The 23,247-nt window shown below is 38.5% G+C and overlaps 1 protein-coding gene across 1 annotated transcript in view; it reads left to right on the top strand.

Annotated features, from left to right (window-relative positions):
- Window positions 1-612: 612 nt before the first annotated feature.
- The window catches only part of sorcs3b (sortilin related VPS10 domain containing receptor 3b), a 40,035-nt gene continuing 17,400 nt past the window's right edge, over window positions 613-23,247 (top strand). Inside the window, exons 1-9 of the mRNA XM_054599712.1 lie at window positions 613-1,308; window positions 15,004-15,071; window positions 18,606-18,705; window positions 18,910-19,068; window positions 19,246-19,319; window positions 20,144-20,208; window positions 20,857-20,975; window positions 22,595-22,684; window positions 22,938-23,117. Of these exons, the coding sequence (XP_054455687.1) occupies window positions 613-1,308; window positions 15,004-15,071; window positions 18,606-18,705; window positions 18,910-19,068; window positions 19,246-19,319; window positions 20,144-20,208; window positions 20,857-20,975; window positions 22,595-22,684; window positions 22,938-23,117 (1,551 nt within the window). The remainder of the gene's footprint in view (window positions 1,309-15,003; window positions 15,072-18,605; window positions 18,706-18,909; window positions 19,069-19,245; window positions 19,320-20,143; window positions 20,209-20,856; window positions 20,976-22,594; window positions 22,685-22,937; window positions 23,118-23,247) is intronic.

The following is a 23,247-nucleotide window of genomic DNA, read 5'->3' as shown; positions in this document are numbered from 1 at the left end:
GAAATACATGCACAGTAGAAACCCCTGCTCCTCTGCAGCTATGCACATAAAATGAGATCAGATCACGTCTGGATCTTTGTCAGAAAGTCCAACTGAATTTGCCCAAAATGTACTATCCACAGTTGACAGGTGAATCCGGAGGTGATTGATGCAAGTAAATTATGTTTTTCTGTCGTTTCAGATGCAAAAATTGTCACTGCGTGAACACAACACTGTTCTGAAGCACAAATAGATTTCCCTGTTAACCGCTTCGAGTCAATAAAGTGCTGTTCTGAATAACTTTTATAGTTTTACATAAATAAAACGTTGCAGAATAAAAAAAATCTGCCTTCAAAGACGAAAAATAAAAAATCGTTGAAGGATTTTAAAAATAATTCCAACATTTTAATAATATCCTCTTGAACAATGAGCTTAAATCGTTTCTGCAGTCACTCTCTGTCTGTGCGTCTGCCTGATGCGCAGCGCCTCCCCAGCTGGTCTCACTTTGACAAATTCCTGGACGTGAGCAGGTCGAATGAATGGCTTCCTGCTCGTAAAGATGACACCCTGAATGTTTCAAGTTGCTTTACCTATTCTCTCCACACTGGTAGACTATCACTTTGGACGAACACAATGGGACTGTGGTCATTCCTCAGTTTCTCCCTCTTGGCTTTCGTGTTGCTGGGCTCTTTTCATCCCAAGTTTGTGGCTCAAGCGGAAATAAGTTCCCCAAGAGCAAACGACAGATATTATCGCCTGGAGGTAACGCCGCTGGAGGCACTTGCAACCCGAAAATCAACAGAGATTAAGGTCGACAATAGAGCAAAAGTTTTCATCGCTTCAGAATCGGGAGCAAACGTTGATTTGAAACAGAACAATGGCAAGCAAGTAAGGGATGGCACACAGAGGGGACTTGGAAACGAGGCGCTGATCGGCAACAAAACGGCACCAAACTGTCACAACCGTCTCGAAATACCAGGTAAAAAGTGTAATAACATATCCGAGGACAACCAAGGGCAACCTGCAGCAAATGTAATGTTAGAAAACACGTTTCCTGACTTAAAAAAGAAGGCAAAAAGGAGTGCGCGTACAACATTTACCGAAAATGTGGATAGGAGTACAAGTGGAGAAGCTCAGTCAAGAGAGAGGTTTTCGGAGACTGTCCAAGGAGTTTCCAACTCCAGACCCGAGTACCGGCGCGCTGGGGAGGAACCCAGAGGGTCGAACCCGAGGCAGAGTGAGCCCCACCTGGACACCTCCACTTTCGCTCTGTCGGGAGACTCGGCGCACAACCAGGCGATGGTGCACTGGTCCGGACACAACAGCAGCGTGAGTTACAGTTTTACAAAAACACTTCATAATATCATATTGGTTTTTAGAGAACACGCTATTTTTTGCAACACTCCTATTACAATGCAAATCTTTTTTTCGTTCTGAAAAGCAACATTTTTGAACGTTTTTTTAATAGATTTTCGCGAATTTGTCACATTTTTACGCACAGCCGTTTCTGCGCGCACAAGGGGGGTTTTCTACCTCAAAACTAATTATTTCAGTCTGAAATAGTTTTTAATTAACAGTTTATTTTCTCCATTGACAAGCATGGTGATGTTTTTTTTGTTATTGCTACATACAGGTCATGAGTGTTTGTGGATATGACTGTTCACCTTTAGGATTCCCTCCTGCGTTTTCAAACCTGAGTGAATCATTATTTCTACAACGTGTTTGTCACCTGAACTTTAAATTAACAGTTAACCCCACAGGTACATTTATGTGACACCGAACTATGTGAAGGTGCTGGTATTTTGACAGCAATCACAATACATTAATTATTTATGAAACAATCAAGTAATGTCTCTCAGGAAAGTGCAGTAATAATACGGATTGTGTCCAACCAACCTTAATGCGACGCTGATGAGACACAGTATGACCTTTTGGAAAATGAACCAGGCTTTTGTCGTTGGCATTTGACTCACACTTTGTTGGTAGTTGTCTAATTACTTGGATGAATATCGCATTGCAATATGTTTGTTGGTGAAAAGTTGCCAAGCTTTGCACAAAACAGGTTGATGGAAATATGCACATCTTAAATGAATGACAAGACATTGCAGCAACCACTCAGATCACCCCCCCATCTTCACACAGACACACACATACGCACACATACGCACACCCTTTTACCATCACAAAGACAAAGCCATGGAGATTTTATCTCATGCAGCATGCAAAGGTGTTTTCAAGCTCCAGCATGTATCAGGTACAAGGATCTTACAATTATAAACAGCCTTGTACAAAACAAAGGGGCTACTCTGCCTTTTTTACTGCAGGTAATTCAGATCAACTCGTTTGCTGGGCGAAAGGGTGTGTGCCAGCAACATTAATCTAAAGATTTGTGTGTCCCAGAAACTCTGTAAATATCCATACATTATTCAAAAATGCAGATATATTTAACAGGATGGCTTATTTCAACCTCTACGTGTTTTTTTATCTGGTACATTTTCTTTTCGGTAACATTTGTCATGACATTAGAGGCATCGCAGACTATGACCACGTTGATGAATTGCTGTGGACAGTCTCTATGGAAATAAATCAGAAATGCACCTAGTAAAATCTGATTTGTGGGCTGTATTGTGAAATATGTTGTTGATTTGAGATGTCTTCACAAACGCTGGCCTTTTGTACTGCAGGACACTGTTCACTGGATCATCACTGATGGGCTTGTCACTGCAGCCAGTCAACATTTGAGATTTATGCAGTCTGAACCCCTTTCTGGGGTCCAAAAAGCATGAGTGGAACTGCAGAGTTTAAATTGATGGCATTTTATGACTGGGTGTTAGAGCTCAGACTATATTAGATGTAAATGACTGATAATAAATCCAATCTAAGAGGGACATTTGAAGGAAAATTACTTCATTCCTGTGGTCTAGGGTAGCTCTATCAAATATTCACTTCAAGAGTGTGATCTGGCCAAGATGTAAAATCCCACAGGGAGTGAAATGAGAAAGATATAGAAGGTGATGGTGAAAGCGCCATGGGGGGATCTTTACAGTTTAGATTTGATAAAGAATTTCATCGTATGAAAATGTAAAATCTGTCCACAAATCAGTCCTCCCAACTATTATTTGATTTCTGTGATTGTCTGAGACATCAAAGCCTGGAGTCATAGCTCTCTGGTCGCTCTCTTTAAGAGAGATAACATTGATTGGACTCGACCGTGGGGATAAAACATATACTGCATGCATTCCCCTTTAAATTCATGCTTCTTAACTACATGTAGTATTGATTGACTGCATGTTTCTCACTTTCAAAATCTGCCCTGAATGTGAATGGGGATGGAGATATAAAGATTAATGATTTTGTAATGACGTGTGTCATAAATACGAGCAAAAGTAGAAATTAAACCAATTAAAAAAATACGGATAAACACACTTTTCTTGAGATGCACTGTAAGGTAAATCAATATTTCATTCGTTTTGCCTCACATGAGTTTCCAAGCTGAGATACGATGTTGGTTATCTTTCTAAGCAGCCTTTGCAGCACATCCTACACCCAAGGGATGCAGAGTCCCCCCTGCTACCCCCCTGAAGGCAAAAGTCTTAGTGTGCAAGCCAGCTGGTGATCAGTGAGTTATTGGCAGCCAAATTATGTTAGGCTCCTGATTGACCATTTTTGCAAGTTCCTCACAGACAGCTGACCAAACTAGAACAGTGTGCTGAAGCTGAAGGCAGTTAATAAGCGTTTGTATTGACATCACGTCCCCTGAGCTTCTACTGCTGAAATGATACTGTATGTTGGTGTAAATAAGGTCCACCTATAATGAGAATATGGGTCTGATCATCTTCAGTGGTCTGTTATTAGAAACTTGGGCTGGACATTGATGAGGCCAGCTGTTATTATTGGCTTAGGAGTCAATCCCAATGTTTATTTGTAATGTTTTATCTGAGGTGGCGAGAGTCAAACCAATACGTCAGTTCTGCGAAATCTTTTGGTCTTTTTCTGCTGCTACTGACAGGGAATCAGACAGGCCTCCTGGGCCGTGTTGTCCGCATGCTTAATCAGAACGAAGCAGTTATTGTTGCACATAATCTCAACGGTATAAATAGACAATAAAAAAAAAAAAGAAGAGGAAATGGCACGGCCCTGGGGGACACTTGTGTTTAAAACCGGTTCATTAGATAGACAGCCATTCGATTTAACATGCCAGAGCTGGTTGCATAGAAACTCCTTGATCCATTAAATCAAATGGAATGGGTTCCCAATTCACACAGGCATTTGACCAGAGTTTGTGGGTGTTACAGGATGATGAAAAGAGCATTAAAAAGCTGACTCTGAGGTCTTCAGATACAACAAAGGGAAAAGTTTCAATGTGGTTTTGTTTTTCTGATATTTTCCCACATTTCTTTTTCATATTCTACACACACAACTGCATTTTCCTGGTTTGGCAGTTATCATCTGGGGTAAAAGCCCTTTTTAATAAAAAAAATGGCACATGAAGTTCAGTCAAAGGAGGCTGATAACCTTTTCAACTTTTTATTAATGCACTTTTCATCTTTCTCTGGCCCCTGGTTGCTAGCTAGGATAATATTATCCATACTACGTTTGAGGACATTTTGAGATGTCATCACAAATCGTTTTCAATTTGCAGCACCTCAGCATTTAGACATTTTTATATTTCAGATAAACTTGTTTTGTATATTATTGTTAATCCGCCATCTGATTCAACTGATGGTCAGTCAAGTTTCAGATTTTTTTTTACTAGATATGGATTTTAAAGTGGTCCCCAATGAAAAAAAAACAAAAACAAGGCACATGTTTTTTTCAGCTAGCCATTTTCATCCTCCACCTGGTTGTCCCTCAGGGTGTCAGCACAATAAGTCTGTTCATTAATCCAGCCCATCTCAAGCCTTTAGGGGTGCACTGTCCACTGATGTGATTGTAAGATGCTGATAGAAACGGCAGCAATCCTTTGTGCTTTGTAAGAGGTAGACTGCTGGTAACAACAGCAAAAACAATTTCTCAAGAGCCTGGGTGGTACATTTCAAAAAAATTGATGAGAGAAATACAAAATTTTCAATTGTTCTTTTTGCTTCAGTGTTATTTTATGGCACACAGGATACAATTCCCCCCACTCTATCGAAATAATTCAATGAAATACTGCTTTTTACTCCTAAAATGACATGCATGTGTGCCCTTTTTTTCATGAATCATTTGTGCTTGGGGGCCGTAATGCATCACATCAACATAGCTTTCAGCACTTCCTCAGCACTTAGACTGTAGTTTTGGCTCACAAAGTGCAAACAGCAAATATAAATGCCTGCCACCAGTATGTTCAAGAGCACTGTCGCTGCTTGATTCCTCTCTGCCTCCCTATCAGTCTCAGCCTCTCTCTCTCTGTTTAACACACACACTTATTTCAATTTTAATCAAAGTGACAAAGCGGGTGCAGAATCATATTCGACAGGTTTGCATGTGATTAATTACTTTAATAAATGTCGCAGTGAGGTAGACACATATTTTAGCTGTGATTAGGTTATGAAAACAAATTTATGCATTTTTTGATTGGGAAAATCACAAAATTCAAATTCAGATTAGGTGATGACCTCTATTAATCATCACAGAGATTTAACACAAACTGCAGCACTTAGTGGAAGAAGTTTTTACGTTTAAATGACCTGACTGATTTTGTCCTTTTCATTGCTATCATTGCTTCTTAAATAAGGTGACCTAAGTTTGTTAACATTATACCTTGAGACTTGCACAGCCTTGAAGCATCATTTTGCTTCAAGCACCAGCATTAACTAGTATATTGCTCAGAGAATGGATTTTTCCTATCTAGTGGGATAGAAAAGACTGAACCTACAGCACCACTCACTACACACATGCACACACACACACACACACAAACTGAGCAATCAATGGAGATGATGGAAAACTTCCCAACACAAAATGACACATTTTCAAAATGGCACACTCACTCATTTGGTATCCTGGAACAAATCCTCTAAAATGAGTGGCTATTTTGCTTTGAATAAAACAAAATCTCCAAAAATTGAGTTAGAGTCAAAATCAGAAGATATATAAATGGACAAAAGAATGTGGACAGAATTATGGCAGCAATTCAGAAATGATGACTTGTCAGACACATCATTTAAACACTTTAATTATTGTATTGTATCGGATGTAAATTGTCAGTGATAAGAAAATCATGAGACTATAAATCATTTAATTATTTAAATATTAAATTCCAATTACATGTAATTGTATTTTGTGCTTTTCTACTTGTAACATTCTAATAGTTAAATAATGCTCTTCACAAAGTTGAATTGACCATCTTTGATTACATTCCCATTAATTTCTATCTTCCTTTACCGTATACTCTTTCTATTTCTTTCAATGGCTCAATTTTTTGAAACATCATTATATATCACCTTGTACTTGCGTGCGCCTTTGTTGCCTTTTTTTTGCCCAAACATCTCTCTTTCTGATTTGGATGTAACACTTTAAAAAGTGTAGATGACCAACTGCAACTGTGTCAAAGTAAAATGAAAAGTGTGTGTGACAAATACGAATTGGCCAGCTATGATTAATATGTTGGATAATTGTTAGCTTTAAATTTTAAATGTAGCTTAATATGAAACCTGCAAACAACCAAAGAAACATAAAGAGCTTGATATGTCACATTATACTCAATTCAGGTTAAAGGGCATCTCAGTAAAAATGTACCAAAAACAGCCAATATTGATCTATTGTGACCCACAATATCAACCTGGTCTCCCTGAATATATATTTATTTATTAATCGCCTATTACAAATTCATTTTGAAGCAAAAATAAGGCAGCCAAGATTACATTTTTCTATAAACATAAAATAGAAAAGTTGTTGATTAACGTAAGTTACAAAATGTTGATACTGAACGTGTCCGCAAAATGTTCACTTATGACATTTTTAAATTGCGTTCGTAAAATTGCAATCAAAGCCTGATGCAACTTTTGAATGATTATATTTTTGCGCTCAAAACACTTAATAGTGATGTTATTGGTTAAATAAAGTAAGCACGCAACATTAACTTCATTAACGTTAATTGATCCACGATAACTGTTGACATATATGAAAAATATGCTCTCAAATTTGAAAACGAATCTTTATTTGTATTGTCATATATGCAGACTTGATAAGTTTATGCAAGTACTGTGTGATGGACAAAGATAACAGCCATAAGATGTGCTGAGATTGACGTGTCAATAAAGTATTCTCACGAGTGAGTTCCACTGAGCAGAACTGATGCCCCACTGTGTTTTATTCCTCCGTTATTATTTTCGGGCTAGCACTGGGTATGAACGCCACAATCGCTGAACAATTTATACCTGCTAACAATAACATTAACCAAAGTACTTCTGTTGCCTCAACCTAACCACATGTGGGACTCAAGATGCTAGTCCTGCACCGTCAATGCCCACTACTGTCTCTAGATGTGATATACTGTTCTGAAAAAATCTGATTACAATTGCAAGTTGAAAAATAAAGCATTCTTGGTCTTCTGTTTTATTTTTTATAATAAGAGGAACCCTAAACCATGGTTAAAGTATTGAAAGGGTAGAGCAAGGTCCTCCTGTAACCACAAGGGTGGCTGTTCGATCCCTGGCTCATATTGTCTGCATCTCGAAGTGTCCTTGCGCAAGACACTGAACCCCAAGTTGCTCCTGGGGCTTCACAGCAACCCACAGTCCAGTTTTTTAAAGAATGTCTTGGATTGGAGAAGGGGCCAATTCACTGAACTATATCTACAACATTTCATCAGGGTAGACCACCAAATGGTACAAAAATTTGTCAAATTATCACAAGACACCCAAAACTAATTTTACCTGCCCAAAGGCTGAAAAATCACCCAGTGTGGCATCACTGACGCCCTCTTACTTCACCAGCTTCCTGTGACTTCAAATCAGTCCAAGAACAAAGAAGTTTGTTGCCTGGAAAAAAACATTCCTATTAAACTGAATCCTAGTACCATTTATGTTTCCCTTACTTTATAGATATAAAGAAATTTGAATCTGAATTTTTGATTTGACCTTAAAGAGAAGGCAGTCTATCTTTACACATTATGAAAAATTCAATTGTTGGACACATTTAGCTCATGATCTCAGTCTTGACGCACTTTTTGCAGTGAAGGAGGTCTTTTTAGGAGCAGTGCCTCTCTCTTCCAAAACCTCAATTTGGACCGACTATCGCCTTTGGCTCCAGCTCAGACCCCCACTGGCAGAAGCCATTCGGGGACAAATCTGTTAAAGAATAGAAGAGACTGAAGGAAATGACTGCATGTTGTTGGGTTGCTCAAAGTGCATGCTAATAAGTGTTCAAAATGAACACAATTCTGTTCATTTTCCAAAGATTTTACTGGTAAATATCCAATTTCTGTTGTAGTCCATGGCTCAATGAATAACAGGATTACACAGAAAAGGAAGTAAATGTAGTCATGCTACTTTACCTTCATCTGCTGAACAATAAATATGAGCAAACAAGACTGTCACAGAACACAAAAACCTTTAAGAGTAAAATGCTAATGTTGTTTGGCTCTCCACGCTGCTTACAGTGCATCAAATTAATTTTAAATAGCACGGGAGGTTACTAAAACTTTGTCAAATGTGTCAAAACATTTCAAGGACTTTTACAATTGCCATCAGATTTGTCCTTGAATACTGCGATCTTTGTTTTCATCTTTTTTATAAACCACAGTGCATTGAGCCTTAACGTCAACATCAAAACACAAAGCAAGAATAATAACAGAGTTCGGTGTATATTTCTATACTTAGTTCACTAAACATATTTAATTTATTTTCACTCCAAGCTTTCTTTAAATAAATCAAGCAGATCAATCACAATCTCTTACTAATCTTACTACTAATGGCAAACAGCATACTTTATTGTGTTTTTTTTGTTAGTAGCAGAGCGACATAACAGGCCCACAGCATCTTCTCATAATATACCTGTGTTTGAAGTGAATCCCTTTTCTATTCAGCCCATTTCATTAATTTCCCACCATAATGGACTGAATTGATTGCCGAAACCTGCATTAGGGCTATATGACCAAAGCTCAGGAGTCAGGAGGATAAGCAATCATACAGACAGCATACTAATGCACAAGGGACATTTCGCTGGGGTTAACTTGATGAAAGCAACATCCCCAGAGTATGTTTTCACCCACAAAAATACAAACAATCAATTCAGTCCACAGATAAGATGAGGACAGAGTAAGGCCTCTCTTCGACCGCACCATTTCTCTTGAAAGACGCTTGTCTTTTCTGCTAAGTGCTCTACTTTGAAGGCATCCTCACTGAGCCACAATCAAGATGTTGCGTTTATATCCCTCCACCCACTTGCAGTGCGTCTTGATTTTGCCCTCGTCGCTGTCAAGCCTTAAAGACATTTATGCAAATGTGAAACCAATACTGTATTTCTTTTCTCTGCAGGTGTTTGCATCAGTTAATTTCTAATGGATGCATGAATATATTAATCTTTAATCTTATCAGAGACAAAAGGAAGTTACAATTTATGTCTTTGGCTGTGGACGTGTTGTGACACTTAAGTTTTGAACTAATTGATACACAGATTACTTTCTACGGAATAGGGTTTTTTAAGTGTGTTTTTGGCTCAACAAAGGATAAAAACGATATACTTTCTTGTGTTTAGCTGGTAATGTTTTTCCCTTATATCACAAGAAATGAAAATTAAACAGTATTACATCTTCTCAGTGTGTGTAGATCTAAGATGTTAGTTAGCTGTTGGACTTAAAGATAACAGTGGTTGTCAAATTACTCAAACGTCTCTTCGTTGCCCTCGGTTTCTGTTTAAATTCTCTTAATGAAGTTGAGAATGTAATGAGCTTAACAGCACATGAAACAGGTTTTATTTTTGTTTCCTCAGAATTGCAACAGACCATTGTAATGAGTTGAACAATGCCATCCCAGTCTGCTCCTCTCACCTTGAAATGCCATCTTTGGTGTCTGATAATGGCCAGGATGTGTTAGGGGGCCCCCATGGATCATCATTATTTGGTAGACTAGACTCATCCCACTGTGTTTTTAACCGTGATTCCTCTTCCAGATCACTTCTTCTGCTTCTTATCCAAAGCAATAATGGCGAAATAGCAAGATAGTCAATTTTGGGATAATCTATGCATGACACAGGTATGAAAAATATGTAAAAGCTGAGCATCACCCAAGTCTAGCCTATTACAGACTCCATTTGTGCTCAAAGACATCCTTTGTGTATTTTTTTAAGTCTGTAGGACTTTTAGGATCGATTGTGATCATCTGTGTTTTTATGATAATGTCTTAACTATTGTATGTATAGACTGCAGTTATTTAATCAGAATCAGTAACATTTCCTGTTTTATTTGATCCAATTATTTTTGATTACCTTCCTCACATTTCATCTGATTCACAGTATGATACTGCAAGTCTTTGTTATAGCCCGACTGAAAATTAATTTGAGGCAGATTGTTACAGATATTTGCTTGTTAAAACAAACAACAAAACATTGTAGATGGTATTATTTTAACATAGACACACACACAAAGGTTCCATTTGATTAATTTTATATATAGTAATATGAATTATTAAAAGAATGTAAGCACATACACAGTAATTGTGCCTAAAAGGAATTTTTCAGAAGTGTAAAAATGAATTTATCAGTGCTTTCTGGTGGACAAATTCTGTAATTCTAAATTACATAAAACCTAATTTAACATTTCTGTTTGACAATTTCATGTAACTCATCGATCAATATCAGATATATCTGCAGTATGCTAAAGTTGACTTATGTATCGGTCTTGCTTTGGTGTATGTTACACGTTACTATTGCACCTGTAGTAAAAGATACATTTTAGTCTCATTGAGCACATTCATGGTTAAATAAAGTTATGATTGCCATAACTATTATAAATGTTAAAATTAGTTGGAAAATAGAAAAACTCTTAATTGCACAAAAGATAAACACACATGCACCTTCACACAACTCAGGTCAATAAAAGAGTGTCTGCACTCAGGGCTTGTCAGACATTTAAATAAATGTTTTGACAGATTAAACCGCACCTTTATTCTGTTTTATCAAATCTGATGAGGCCACAAAAACTGACCCCCAGACAGCTGACAGAGAATAATGGCATTTTTGGGTAAAACTCAGTTTATGAAAGCTTATATTTAAGACATGATTTAATTAGGGTTGACACATTTCAGTGAGTTTCAGGCATTTTGATGTTTTGGTTAGACTCAGAGGAGTTAAATAGACAAGGGTTACTCCTGTGAGATGGTTCTGTGCATGGATGTGTTTACCCCGAAGTACAATATACAAAAGCTGATGTGTATTCATGAGAATGTAAATGTGTGTCATTTCAGTGGTGAACTTTTCCCTAGATAGTAAAGGTAAATAAAATGGATATATGTGTCAATGCTGCTTTGAGCAGAAGCCTTTAGCTGGTTATTACAAAGAGCCTTACATCACTCACTGTTATCAACTTTGGGGGTCCCTTGGAAATTAATTTAGATCTTTCAGTTGGCCCCTCCGGCTAGGTTCAAAAACAGTACCAGATCTACATGAAAGTGGCTGCATTTCTTACATTTTCTAAAGATTTTTCCTGCATCCCGTTGTGTGTTACTCCTGAGAAGGAAAGAAACAACAATCTGGAGGTGTGATTCTTTGAGTAAGAGTCCCTTTTTTCCCTTGACTACCCAATTAAACAGAAATGTTTTAGACGGGTGCTGTCTTAATGATGCTTTACTGGGGGCAACAGGTTCCATTTGGAGCATAGTGTTAGAAAGCACAATAAAGCTGCACTGATGTGCTGTAACAGTCTATTTCATTTTATTGATAGCCATATTGCAGTACAGTACACAGAGATGATTCATGGCTAAAGAGCGAGCTGTGTAGAAAATCCTCTGCCCACCAACATGGTGTTGAGATGCCTCTCACGTCCCACTGGAGCACTTTAAAAATTTGAGAGAGAAACAGTTAATACCTTTGCATGGCCAAACAGCACCTGGCTGTGCATTTAATGGTTTTTTTCTGTCTAATCTATGTGCAGGTGAAATGAAGCTGGTGACAAAAAAAAATAAAACAAAAAAAATACACAGCAAAAGAGAAAACCTGGAGAGCCTGTTTTTAAAAGGAACAAAGTAAAAGAAACAAAGACAGAGACATTGAAAGAATGACAGAAAGAAAGCGAGAATGACAGAAAAAAGGAAGCAAAAAGGGAAAGAAAGTAGCAAGAATAGAATGTTAGGATAAAAGGATGACTAAACCAAACTCCTCGGAGGAGGAGAGCCAATCTGAAAAATGATTGGTTGACTTTCCTGGGGCAAAGCTCTCTTTGCTCACATCAATAAAACATAAACATGAATAAATGCACTGCTTTTGGCCTTCCAGGGTCCTTACTTAATTTCATGTATGCAAGTGAGCGATGATACGCATGGAAAATTGTATTTACCTAGAAGGCTCAAAATAATTCTTGAAGCCATTTTGTGTTTGTTTGCTCCCAGTATTTACATAAATGCCGGGCTGCACCATAAACTCATGAAATTTGCTTTTAATGCTTCTTCATTTGTCAGGTACTCGTAGTTTAATAATAATACTGCACCAACAAAATGACCATTTGTATTTAATTTCCTCACGGCTTGTTTCCTTGAATTTTTGAAGAAAACTGTTTTTTTCACATGCATCTAATGTGAACAAAGAATCAAAAAATGGAGAAAAATCTTCATGAATTAAAATGAATGGGTGTGCAGAACTACATTAAAATGTATTTACAAACTTTACAACTTGTTTTAGTATAATCCAATTATCATTTATGCACTACATTTTCCCTAAAACTTTACTATTTAAAACACTTGTAAAGCTGCATAGTCTCACACTTGCGCAGGTAGCTACTCAACCATGCAAGTCCAAAGTGTTTTGAATTGTTAGGTTTAAGGGAATATGCATGTGTTTGGGAAGTCGTGCGTATGCAGTTGGATAAATGAGTGTTGGATTATACTGCATGAGTTGTGAGAGTTTGTAAACAGATGTTTTGTCATCAAGAATTTTCTCTTTGTTTTGGATTCTTTGTTGAGCCATGCAAGAATAACAAAGTCTTCCTCAAGGATTTAAGATATCACACGGCGCAGTACTTGATAAACAAATTGTAATTTTTTGGTGAAGTATTCCTTAAAGCCACACATCTGATGTGCAAGTCATTTGCATGTTTAGTAATTGCTCCCTATTGACTTTAGTCACAGATGCACAGCTATCAATAATGTTGAAGACATGGGAACACAGTCTCCAGTGATGTACTCTTGAGGTATCTACTTAGGGACAAATCAACCAAACAGTCATCTGCCTCACTAGTCTGTTCGTCCCTGAGGTAGATCTCCAGTGACCCATTTCAATGGGTCAGCTTTTGTTAATGAGCCGACCGCACAAACGCGTTGACAACATTTAAGACAGAGCTCCTAATGACAGCTGTGATGCTGAGAGGCTTTTTGTCATCAAGCGTTGCCAATTCAGGCTATTTTTAGACTCTGTTTTACGTCCTCAACTAAATTTGTGAACATTTGATTAAATTGGATCCATGTGCAGGATGGTGCAAGTGATTGAAACCCATAAAACTGTGCACATTTATTCGTTGTTTACTCAGTTAATTTACAGTGCATGATATTTGAATCCCTTTGGTTTGGAATGAATCGCCTCCAGTTTGACACTGATGAAATCAATTCCAGTTTCAATTTACCTAGTAGTATTTATAATGTCCCATGACACAGAGTCATTGCTGTTGCAGAAAAAGAGAACTGAAGAGACAAGCGATCAACAGTTTGGCAGAGTTTTTCTTTCGTATCTATTTCTCAAAGCAGGCAATTAGGCCTAACATCACAGCCACTTAACTAAGTCTGTACTCCAAATTGATTCAGACTCCAGCGTTGGACCTTGCAGACATGGTGCATTTAGTTATGCAAATGCTTATCTCTCGGTGTGATTGGTTAATTAACCTGTAATGCAGATAGTCCCCAGCCATGCACAGTGGCCGATGATGGCTAAATTGTGGGTCAATTGGATTTTTAACATTTTCAAAGCAGGCTTAGAGCCATGTCTTTGTTCCTCTGAGTCTTGTGTGACTTTCCTCGGTTTAATGACTCGTTCTGTGGGTCCCAGAAGGTTAATGTGTTTAAACTCACTGTAATTGAGCTTTTGACATATCTTTCAGGCCTTTTAAAAAATGTGTCATATTATGCCATGTTCCTGCTCCTTGATTGTTATTATCTACCATTTCTTCCTCCGCCCTCCATGCCCTGCCCTAAACTCTCTCCCGCAACCCCCCCTTCTATTCTGAGTTATGACTGTCCCCATGGGAAGTCATTTAAAATGCCATTGGAGTGACAATAATTCGTTTGCTCACCATTTCACTCTGCCCTCTGTGCCTTGGCAGGCTTTTATGGGCCACATTTTTGTTTCTCGCAGAAACACATTGTCCAACCATCCTCAGAGAACACGCAAAAGCATTTAGCCAAAACTGGAACTGGCCGTCTTCCAGTGAGTAAAATAAGTGACATAACATCGCCCAACAACATTTGAGGTCAAAATTTGTTGGTGCTTTTGCAATTACTTTACTATTTTGAAGGTAAAAGCAAGCAGACGGGAGAGGTTTGTGCTGTGCAGCCAGTGACTGCATTTCTTTTTATTGTTCAGTGAACAATTATGTTCAGATTTTACCGTTATGAAGGTTTCATTCCACATGAGATACTGACACAATTCTTGACAGCTCACATGGATTTTTTCTTCAGATCCTGCCACCAGCAGACTGACATCTCCTGACAACATGAGGATCACTTGTCAATGGGATAACATACTGTACGGCTCTGATATTTATTAATAAATGGATGTAGCAGACATGTTGTATTCATTCCACACCATTAGGTGTAGACAGGTAATGAGGAACTTATGCAAAAGCTTTTTAGTGCAGACCTTGGCATCTAATTAAGCACGTCTGTTACTGTTATGTTGTAGGTGATCCTGATCTTGACTAAGCTGTATGACTTCAACCTGGGGGCTGTTACTGAGAGCTCACTCTGGAGGTAAGTTTGTTTTTAACCATTGCTATTTCCCCTCTTCCATCTAAATAGAAAGGTTATGGCATCATTGCAAGGTTTTTATGAAAATGCAAAAGCGCAGCCCTAAAAACAATAAGTATAATATATTCATAGAGAGTGCAGTGTAGTGTAAGTGTGATTTATAGTGTTCTCACTTGCTAGGATATGAACAATCAAGTTACACTGGAAGCCAATATGAAGTTTGTTTTAATAAAGCAATCTGAAGTTGTTCAGAATGAAGCATCCTCCTCTCTGCCACCCTTAGTCTCATAAATAATAATCTTTTAAAAAATGCCCAACCTATTTTCTGTCCATCATCAACAAAGAACATTTTTGAAAGGCTATTTTTGAAAATAAACTGGAAGACTTATCTGAAGGATTCTTTCTTTATGTCTCTTTTCCTCTGACCTAGAAACTTCCTGATGGAGTTTTTTGATTGATTGTTATCCGTAACCTTTGGTTTCATAAGCAATTGACACACAATTGCTACTGTATAGCCATAGTAATTCCATCAGTATGTATTGAGAGGTGAGTTACAGTGCCCTGTCGGATCATAAATAAGAATGGAATTCATTAAGGATTATACCACAGAGGCCAATCCAGCCCTCTGATATGGCTTTTTTCTCACCTCTCCCATAGCCTGCAGAGAACTCATTTCATACTGAAATACATGTGGAAAACAGACCATCAGTCTGCCAAGCATAGAGTTTCAAATTAATATCTGTTTCACCAGAGGCGCCGCTAAGATTTACACCCGACTTGACACATTTTGAAATCCCATATTGTGTACAGGAGGTCTTCCATCATCAAGGTGTCTACTTAACAATACCACCACGAGTAAATTAGAGTGTACCTCAGGGGGTGCACAAAGGCTCTTAGTATGGGTATTAGAAAACCAGAGATTTGAATGTTATGAGAAGAAACGGGAGTAAATGATTTCTTTGATAATACAATAAATGATTTATGACTACAGCTCCGGGCCACTGTTGGTGGTTGAATGCAATGTGGAGATCAATGGGTGACTTGCAGAGGCTTTCTAAACACACATCAAGTCCCTTTTGTGTTTTTAGATGGCTTCCCTTTCTACTAAAGAAACTTCACGATGTAATAACATCATTTAAAAAGGCTTTCTTCCACAGCCTCATTTAAAGACATATATGCCAACTGAAAGGATTCCTTAAACACAAATACAAATGTGTCTGAGGGGTAAGTCTTTGTAAACAATGTCAACACCAAATGGGACGTTTCAGATTAATGCACAGACAATGATAGCAGACACTGGGTATCTATCCAATTATGCAGTGAAATTACATTTGGAGGCACTCAGGTAGAACTGGGAGTGTGGATCGGCTGTTCTTGGCGAGGAGAAATATGAAGATTGGGATGACAAACACATCTACCCTTGTCATGGGATGCATGGATTGTAAGGAACAACCAAATATGTGATGGACAAGTACCTTTACATAATGCGACAGAACTAAATGTCTAATTTAATTTAAACACAGCCCATTTAATTAATAAGGACCAAGAATGTGTGTCATTTATTCTCATTTATTGTTCTCTTTTTAACTTAAACCTGTATTTGTCAGCTTTGTGTGCTAATTTGTTGCGCTATAGAAACAGAAAAGGATGACATTAAATATCTTAGTCAGTTGAAAACAGAGAGAACAAAAGGCCATTAATTTAGGATAAAAAAACCGCATGAAAGGATTTCACCACTGGTCTTTAAATTCCTTCCTCATTGTCTTCAATGTACAAACATCTGCAAGCATGAAAGTAGAGTAATGGCCTATTTACTGTGAGATAACAATGTGTTCATCGCTCAGAATGATGTTGTGTTAACTGACTATGCTCGTGTTCAATGTTTTTGTCTTTTCACTGCAATTTGCATTTAATACATACACTTACCACTCATTGGCCACTTTATAAGGTACACTTTGCTGGTACCTTGTTGGACCCCCGTTTGATTCGAGAACTGCCTTCATTCTTCATAGCATAGATTCAACAAGGTGCTATAAACATTCCTCAGATATTTTGGACGATATTGACATGAGAGCATCATGCATTTGCTGCAGCTTTGATTAGAATCTCCCATTCCACCGCATCCCAAAGGTTCTCTATCGGATTGAGACCTGGTGATTATTGGGACCATTCAAGTACAGTAAACTCCTTTGAGTTTGAGATGATTTGAACTTTGTGACATTTTGTGTTATCCTGCCGAGAGTAGCCATCGGGAAATGGGTAGCCTACACTGTGGTACTTAAGGGATGGACTTGTTGAGCAACAATTCTCGGCAGGCTGTTAAACGATGCTCAGTTGGTACTAAGGGGGCCCAAAGTGTGCAAAGAAAATATCCACCACATAATAAAACTACCACCATCAGCCTGAACAGTTGATACAAGACAGGATGGATCCATGCTTTCAAGTTGTTTATGCAAAATTCTAACCCTCCCATCTGAATGACGCATCAGGAATCAAGATTCATCAGACCAGGCAACGTTTTTTTCCAATCTTCTGTTGTCCAATCTATCAGCTTCAAGATTCAACTGCTGCGCATTCAAAGTTACCCTTCCTTAAACGTCAGTTGTTTTGCTCAGAGAACTGATGCTCAGATGACTCTTTTGTCTTTTTTTGACCAGTTTCTTTGAACAATAGAGATTGGTTGTGTGTGAAACTCCCAGAAGTTCAGAAGTTTCTGAAATACTCAAACCAGCCCATCTGGCGCCAACAGTTCAAAATCATGTAAATAACCTCTCTTCCTGAAGCTTGGTTTTAACTTCAGCAGATCGTCTAGACCAAGTCTCCATGTATAAATACATTGAGTTGCATACATGCAAATTATGCAAATTAGTTTGAGAGGTAATCTTGCAACATCCATCAAATTTTAGAGCAGACTTTAACCGCTTTAACTGAAAATGGTTTGCAACAAAGAGCACAACATACAAACAAAATGGCCACAAACTCGTCAAAACATCTCTCACTCGTGGTCAAAACCTCCACAGGGCTCCTTCAACTGTTAGTCATTTATTTTATTTCTGTTAAAGAGGATCTTTGCAACGCTAAGTGACTGAGCTCTGTTTTTATTCAGCCGCCACCCTGTGTTGAAATATGTTGGTTGAATAAAGAGCAGACTCTTCCATTTGTTAGTTTGTTTTTTCCGTGTTAATTTTTCCCATTTGGTCCCATTTGAGCACCAACAGTAGAATACTATTGGAGCCATGACAGCACGCTTTTTCAGTATGGCACATTTCTAGCAGGATTGCAGAAGGGCTTTATAAGAGCATCAAAAACAAAAATAATACATTAGCATGAAGCTGGACAAGTTGATTTTCATTCCATAAAGCAAAAGGGTTTCTGAGGGGTAGAAAATCCATGCAGTCATGCGCAGGATAACTGATTTGCAGTTAATGGTCCAAAACATGCCAACCCACTGGTATGGTGCTTTAGAAATCTGACTCATGAAGATCTCTAATGTATTTTTCATGAAACATACAACTTGTTGTTTTTGTCTGCGTCCAGATCCTCTGATTATGGAAGCACCTACACCAAACTCAACGACAAAGTGGGCTCAAGGACAGTTTTAAGTTACCTGTATGTCTGTCCTACCAACAAACAGAAGGTCAGCATTTTCCTGTTGCTTTTATCTCTGATCTCTTACAAGGTCATTTCTCATATCAAATTACAGTTTTTTCTTTTAAATTGCTGCCAAATGACGGTATCTATGTCTCTCTCTCTCTCTCTCTCTCTCTCTCTCTCTCTCTCTCTCTCTCTCTCTCTCTCTCTCTCTCTCGCCATATCCTTTCTCTGGCCCTCTGTACTTTAGATAATGATGCTTAGCGACCCAGAGGTAGAGAGCGCAGTTCTCATCAGTTCAGATGAAGGGGCGAGCTTTGAGAAGCATCCCATTAACTTCAATATCCTGAGCCTGCTCTTCCACCCTGCACAGGAGAACTGGATACTGGCTTACAGTCATGACAGCAAGGTAGCTTCTGAGTGAATCCACAATTAAGGGATAATATATGGTGCATTTTATTACGTTTATCTTTTACTTTTTTACGTGTTTTTTCTTTTGTGGATGTGATGATGGCTGTGCTGCTCATTAACAATATATTCCTCCTAAAACTTGAGTGATGTAGATTGGCCTAATTTTGTCTTGCAGCTGTACAGTTCAATGGACTTTGGGAGGAAATGGCAGCTTATTCACGACAACGTGATGCCAGGCCGATTCTACTGGTATGATTATGTGGATCCTATTTTTGTATAGTGAATGATTGTAATTTGCATAATGATAGTGTTCATGACCCTGTGCTGCGAAAAGGATCTAGTGACCTCTTGTCAAAAACAGATCTCCATGGCAGTCAAGCATAAAACAATTATATCCCACGTCACGTAAACCTGAGGGAATATTGTCCCTCTTCCTCCATAGCACAAACATGACATGCTGTTTTTGTTGTGGCTGTCATTTTGTAATCTTGACTGCTCAAGCACAAGGAAGTGAATATTGATGTGAGCCCGTTTATCCCTGTTTGTCATGGTACGCGTCAAACCTGAGAGTGGTTTTTAGCCATGAAAGAAAGGACATTGGTTTGGAGGACATCCTCTCCCCATGCATGAGCAGCGAGACGTTAGATAAATAAGAACAGCTCAGCAGGTATAGCGGCACCGAAAACAATGCGTTGTTTGTCCTCTTGAAAACCATTCCTTCACGCACATTATGTGAGATAGTTATTTTTCAAAATGGTTTTGCAGCCACCTACAATTTCATTACAACACACTTTTGCTATGGTGGATATTTCTGGGAATAGCTGATGTCTGTTGTTGTTTCCTATGTTGATACTTTGGCGAAGTGAGATTAATTGCCGCTGGTGCTGCAGATTCCACACTGACTGATTTACAGGAGATAAAAACATCTTTCTATGGGTTTCACAGAATAGCAATGTCCATTTACAGCTGATACACAACCTGGCCTCCCCCTCTTTTATCTCATTTTCCCTTTCTTTCCTCATCTCCGCTTCTCTATGCTCCTCTCTATCTTCTCCTCCTCACTCTCTTTCAAGGGCGGTAATGGGGCTGGACAGAGAATCAGATGTTGTCCACATCGAGACGCGCATCGCAGAAGGCCGTGAGTGCTGCGCTCCAGTCTTCCACAGTAGCAACACCCACAGGACCCTTTGCCTCTCATTTAGAGCGAGGTCGCAGGGAAGATGAGACCCCTTCTGTTGTTCCGATTAGTCCCTGAAGTCTAGTAAAGCAGAATAGGTGTCCCCTGACAAAAAACAGATAGTTTTAGTGGGTTGATGGATGTTTCTTCTCTTTAATCTATCTCCTGTGTCTCATAGACAAACCTTAACTCCCCCCTTCTAAACGGCATGGCATATTCTGTCAAACCAATTATAGAGGTTTCCTGCATTAGAAAAGATACTCATAGTCCTCCCGTGGTGAGAAAATCTGCCTCTGAATTAACTTTTTTGTAGTTTTATTTTTGTAGTGTAACACAATGCAACTACTGCATTAGTCTTGAATCTCACTAATTGTGGATTGCAAAAGGCCCTACTGCCCGCTGTATTATTAGTTGTTACATTTTTTATATATATATATATATATTTTTTTTTTTTTATCCAAGCTTTTTATTTTTTATCCAAGCTTAAAGCTGTTTCAGAACTGTGTACTTATGACTATGCTATTGTATAGCCGCTGCATACAAAGTACAGTTTGGAGGTGTAAATGGTTGTAATTTACTTCTGATTGATTTCCTTTCACCTCTCTCCAGGCGCCCAGTATGTGAAGTGCAGAGCCCAACGATGCACAGAAGCCAATAGACTGTACCTCTTTCCTGGATATGTAGACACCAACTCACTGGTTGTGCAGGATGAATATGTTTTCACACAGGTTTGCGTAGTGATAGATTATTTTTCTTCTTTTTACTGGAAGGCTTTGTTCTGTCTCTGTGAACTTTGATTTTCCTGTTTTTTTTTTTTTTTTTATTTTGGTCTCTTGTGCATCCAGTTCATTCTTTTCCATCAAAACCCACATAATGGCTTTCCCCAACACACCTGTTCCCCACTTACCCAATGTGTGTTTTGATTATGTTTTGTCTCGTTCATGGGAAGGCACGCTCAGTGTTTGAGTTTGCGCACAGACATACTCCAAGCCTGAAAAATGTGTTTTCCAGCTAAGATCACTAAAATAGACAGGTTGGTGTCCTTATTACCATTCACTCTGACTTTGACTCCAATTAGACAGCCGCAGTCAGGGTCATTATTAGAAATTTAATTTTCAAATGCCCTCCGCTGTCATTGATTTTTATCCACAGCTAAGTCATTTCCTCTCTGCTGGTCAGCCTTGATGCAAAAATCAAATGTTATAGTTTTCTAGGGCTCAGTGTTTATACTAAATCACTCTGCACGCTCCCATTTTTGAATAAACACCCCTACATTTTTACTTTTCACATTTAAATTTATTTATCCACAGATTGAATCTTTTGATATGATGTGATGTGGCAGCAGCAATACTTTAGCTGTGACCCAGTTTCACTTTCAACACACTTAATCCACAGACTTGATTGGAATGGCTGTGATGTAAGAATGAAAATGTATGAAAAAAATATATCACAGCGTGATTCAGAAATGGTGATTCAATAAAATGCCCAAATTGCATTTAGCTGAGATGAGATTGACCGTCAAGGCAGAGGCAGACATGAGGAAGATGTCTGGTGAAAATAACTGGACACAGAGAGTGTCTGCGTGGCTCTGTGGTGGCACAGATGACTTTCTTGTGACTTTCATTGCTCGGGGCAGTTGGATTTAACTTGACAAAGAGTAATGAGGTTATCGATTGGGCTACAACGAAATAAGCAGTCTTCAACACCTCCAAAGTCTCTTGGGAGAGAAGGAACAGCCAAGTGCAACATCCTCAAAAATGTGGCCTGGGAAAATGCAGCTCATTGATTTTCGATAGATTATTCCATTAGAGCCCTAATGTAGTGTGTTGGGGGACAAACACCATCCTTCTAGTTGATTAGAAAATAAGCAATCAAGTAGTGTTGCCCTGGCTGTAAGTGGATGGGAAAGTGCATTAAGATCTTCAAGTCACACTGTAGATAAAGCCAACACAATTTTTCAGTGCCTCTTAGCTTTAGACTAATTGAGATAATGATAATTATTTCTGTTGTGCATGTCATTTTACTCCACTTTTGACACGGTTGAGTAAAACTGCAAACGTTTTATCAAGTCAGTCATGTGTTGCAAATGAATACACCTCTTTCATATTTAGCTTCATGTCCTCATTTCCCATTTGGGATATGACTCTGTCTTGTGTAAAACCATCAATCCCATTTTCTTTTGATTGTTTCGACAGTCTCCATAGTCCTCTCTATGTAGGAAAAACTCATGGCATTGATCAAGATGCAAATAAAAGTCGCTGACCTAAAATAGAAAAAAACAATGTGTGAGCGGAAAACATGTGGTCTATTTAAAGAATGACAAAGCTTTTTTGACTTCATTGCAAAGGTAACCAAGTCAGGACAAGCCAGCTACTTCGTCTCCTACATGAGAGAATCCTTCAAGCGGATGAAATTACCTAAATATTGTCTACCAAAGGTAAGCTATAAAGACAGAAATAACTTTCAATAATAAAAGATGTATGGTCATAAAGATTATTGTTATGTTTTTGTAGAATACAAGTCGTATAACTGTTATTTTTGTGAAGAAGAGTCACACTTGAACACTAAAAAGCTCTTGAACAGTTATGCCCCCTCTTTTAATTTTTTGTTTTTGCTGGCTTGCACCTTCTATTCTCAACCATCTTTTCTCTCCATCTATCACACTTTTTCTCACCAACACCTCCATGCAGGACATGCATATTATCAGTACGGATGAGAAGCAGGTATTTGCTGCAGTCCAGGAGTGGAATCAGAACAACACATACAGCCTGTATATCTCAGACTCCCCCGGGGTCTACTTTACCCTTTCATTAGAGAACCTGAGAACCGGCAGAGGACCCGGCGGTAACCTACTGGTAGACTTTTATAAGGTGCGTAGTTAGTCTTGTTCATGGGCTGCTGCTGTCACTCTACAACCAATGCCCCCTCCAGTTATTTCACTTAGTAGTAGAGAAAATTGTGTTACTTTACTAACCTGTGATTGTAATTAAAGTAGGGCAG

This window comes from Anoplopoma fimbria, chromosome 6, assembly GCF_027596085.1.
Source record: "Anoplopoma fimbria isolate UVic2021 breed Golden Eagle Sablefish chromosome 6, Afim_UVic_2022, whole genome shotgun sequence".
NCBI classification, from domain to species: domain Eukaryota; kingdom Metazoa; phylum Chordata; class Actinopteri; order Perciformes; family Anoplopomatidae; genus Anoplopoma; species Anoplopoma fimbria.
The sequence above is the reverse complement of the archived record's forward strand: the minus strand, read 5'-3'. Positions and strand labels throughout refer to the sequence as shown.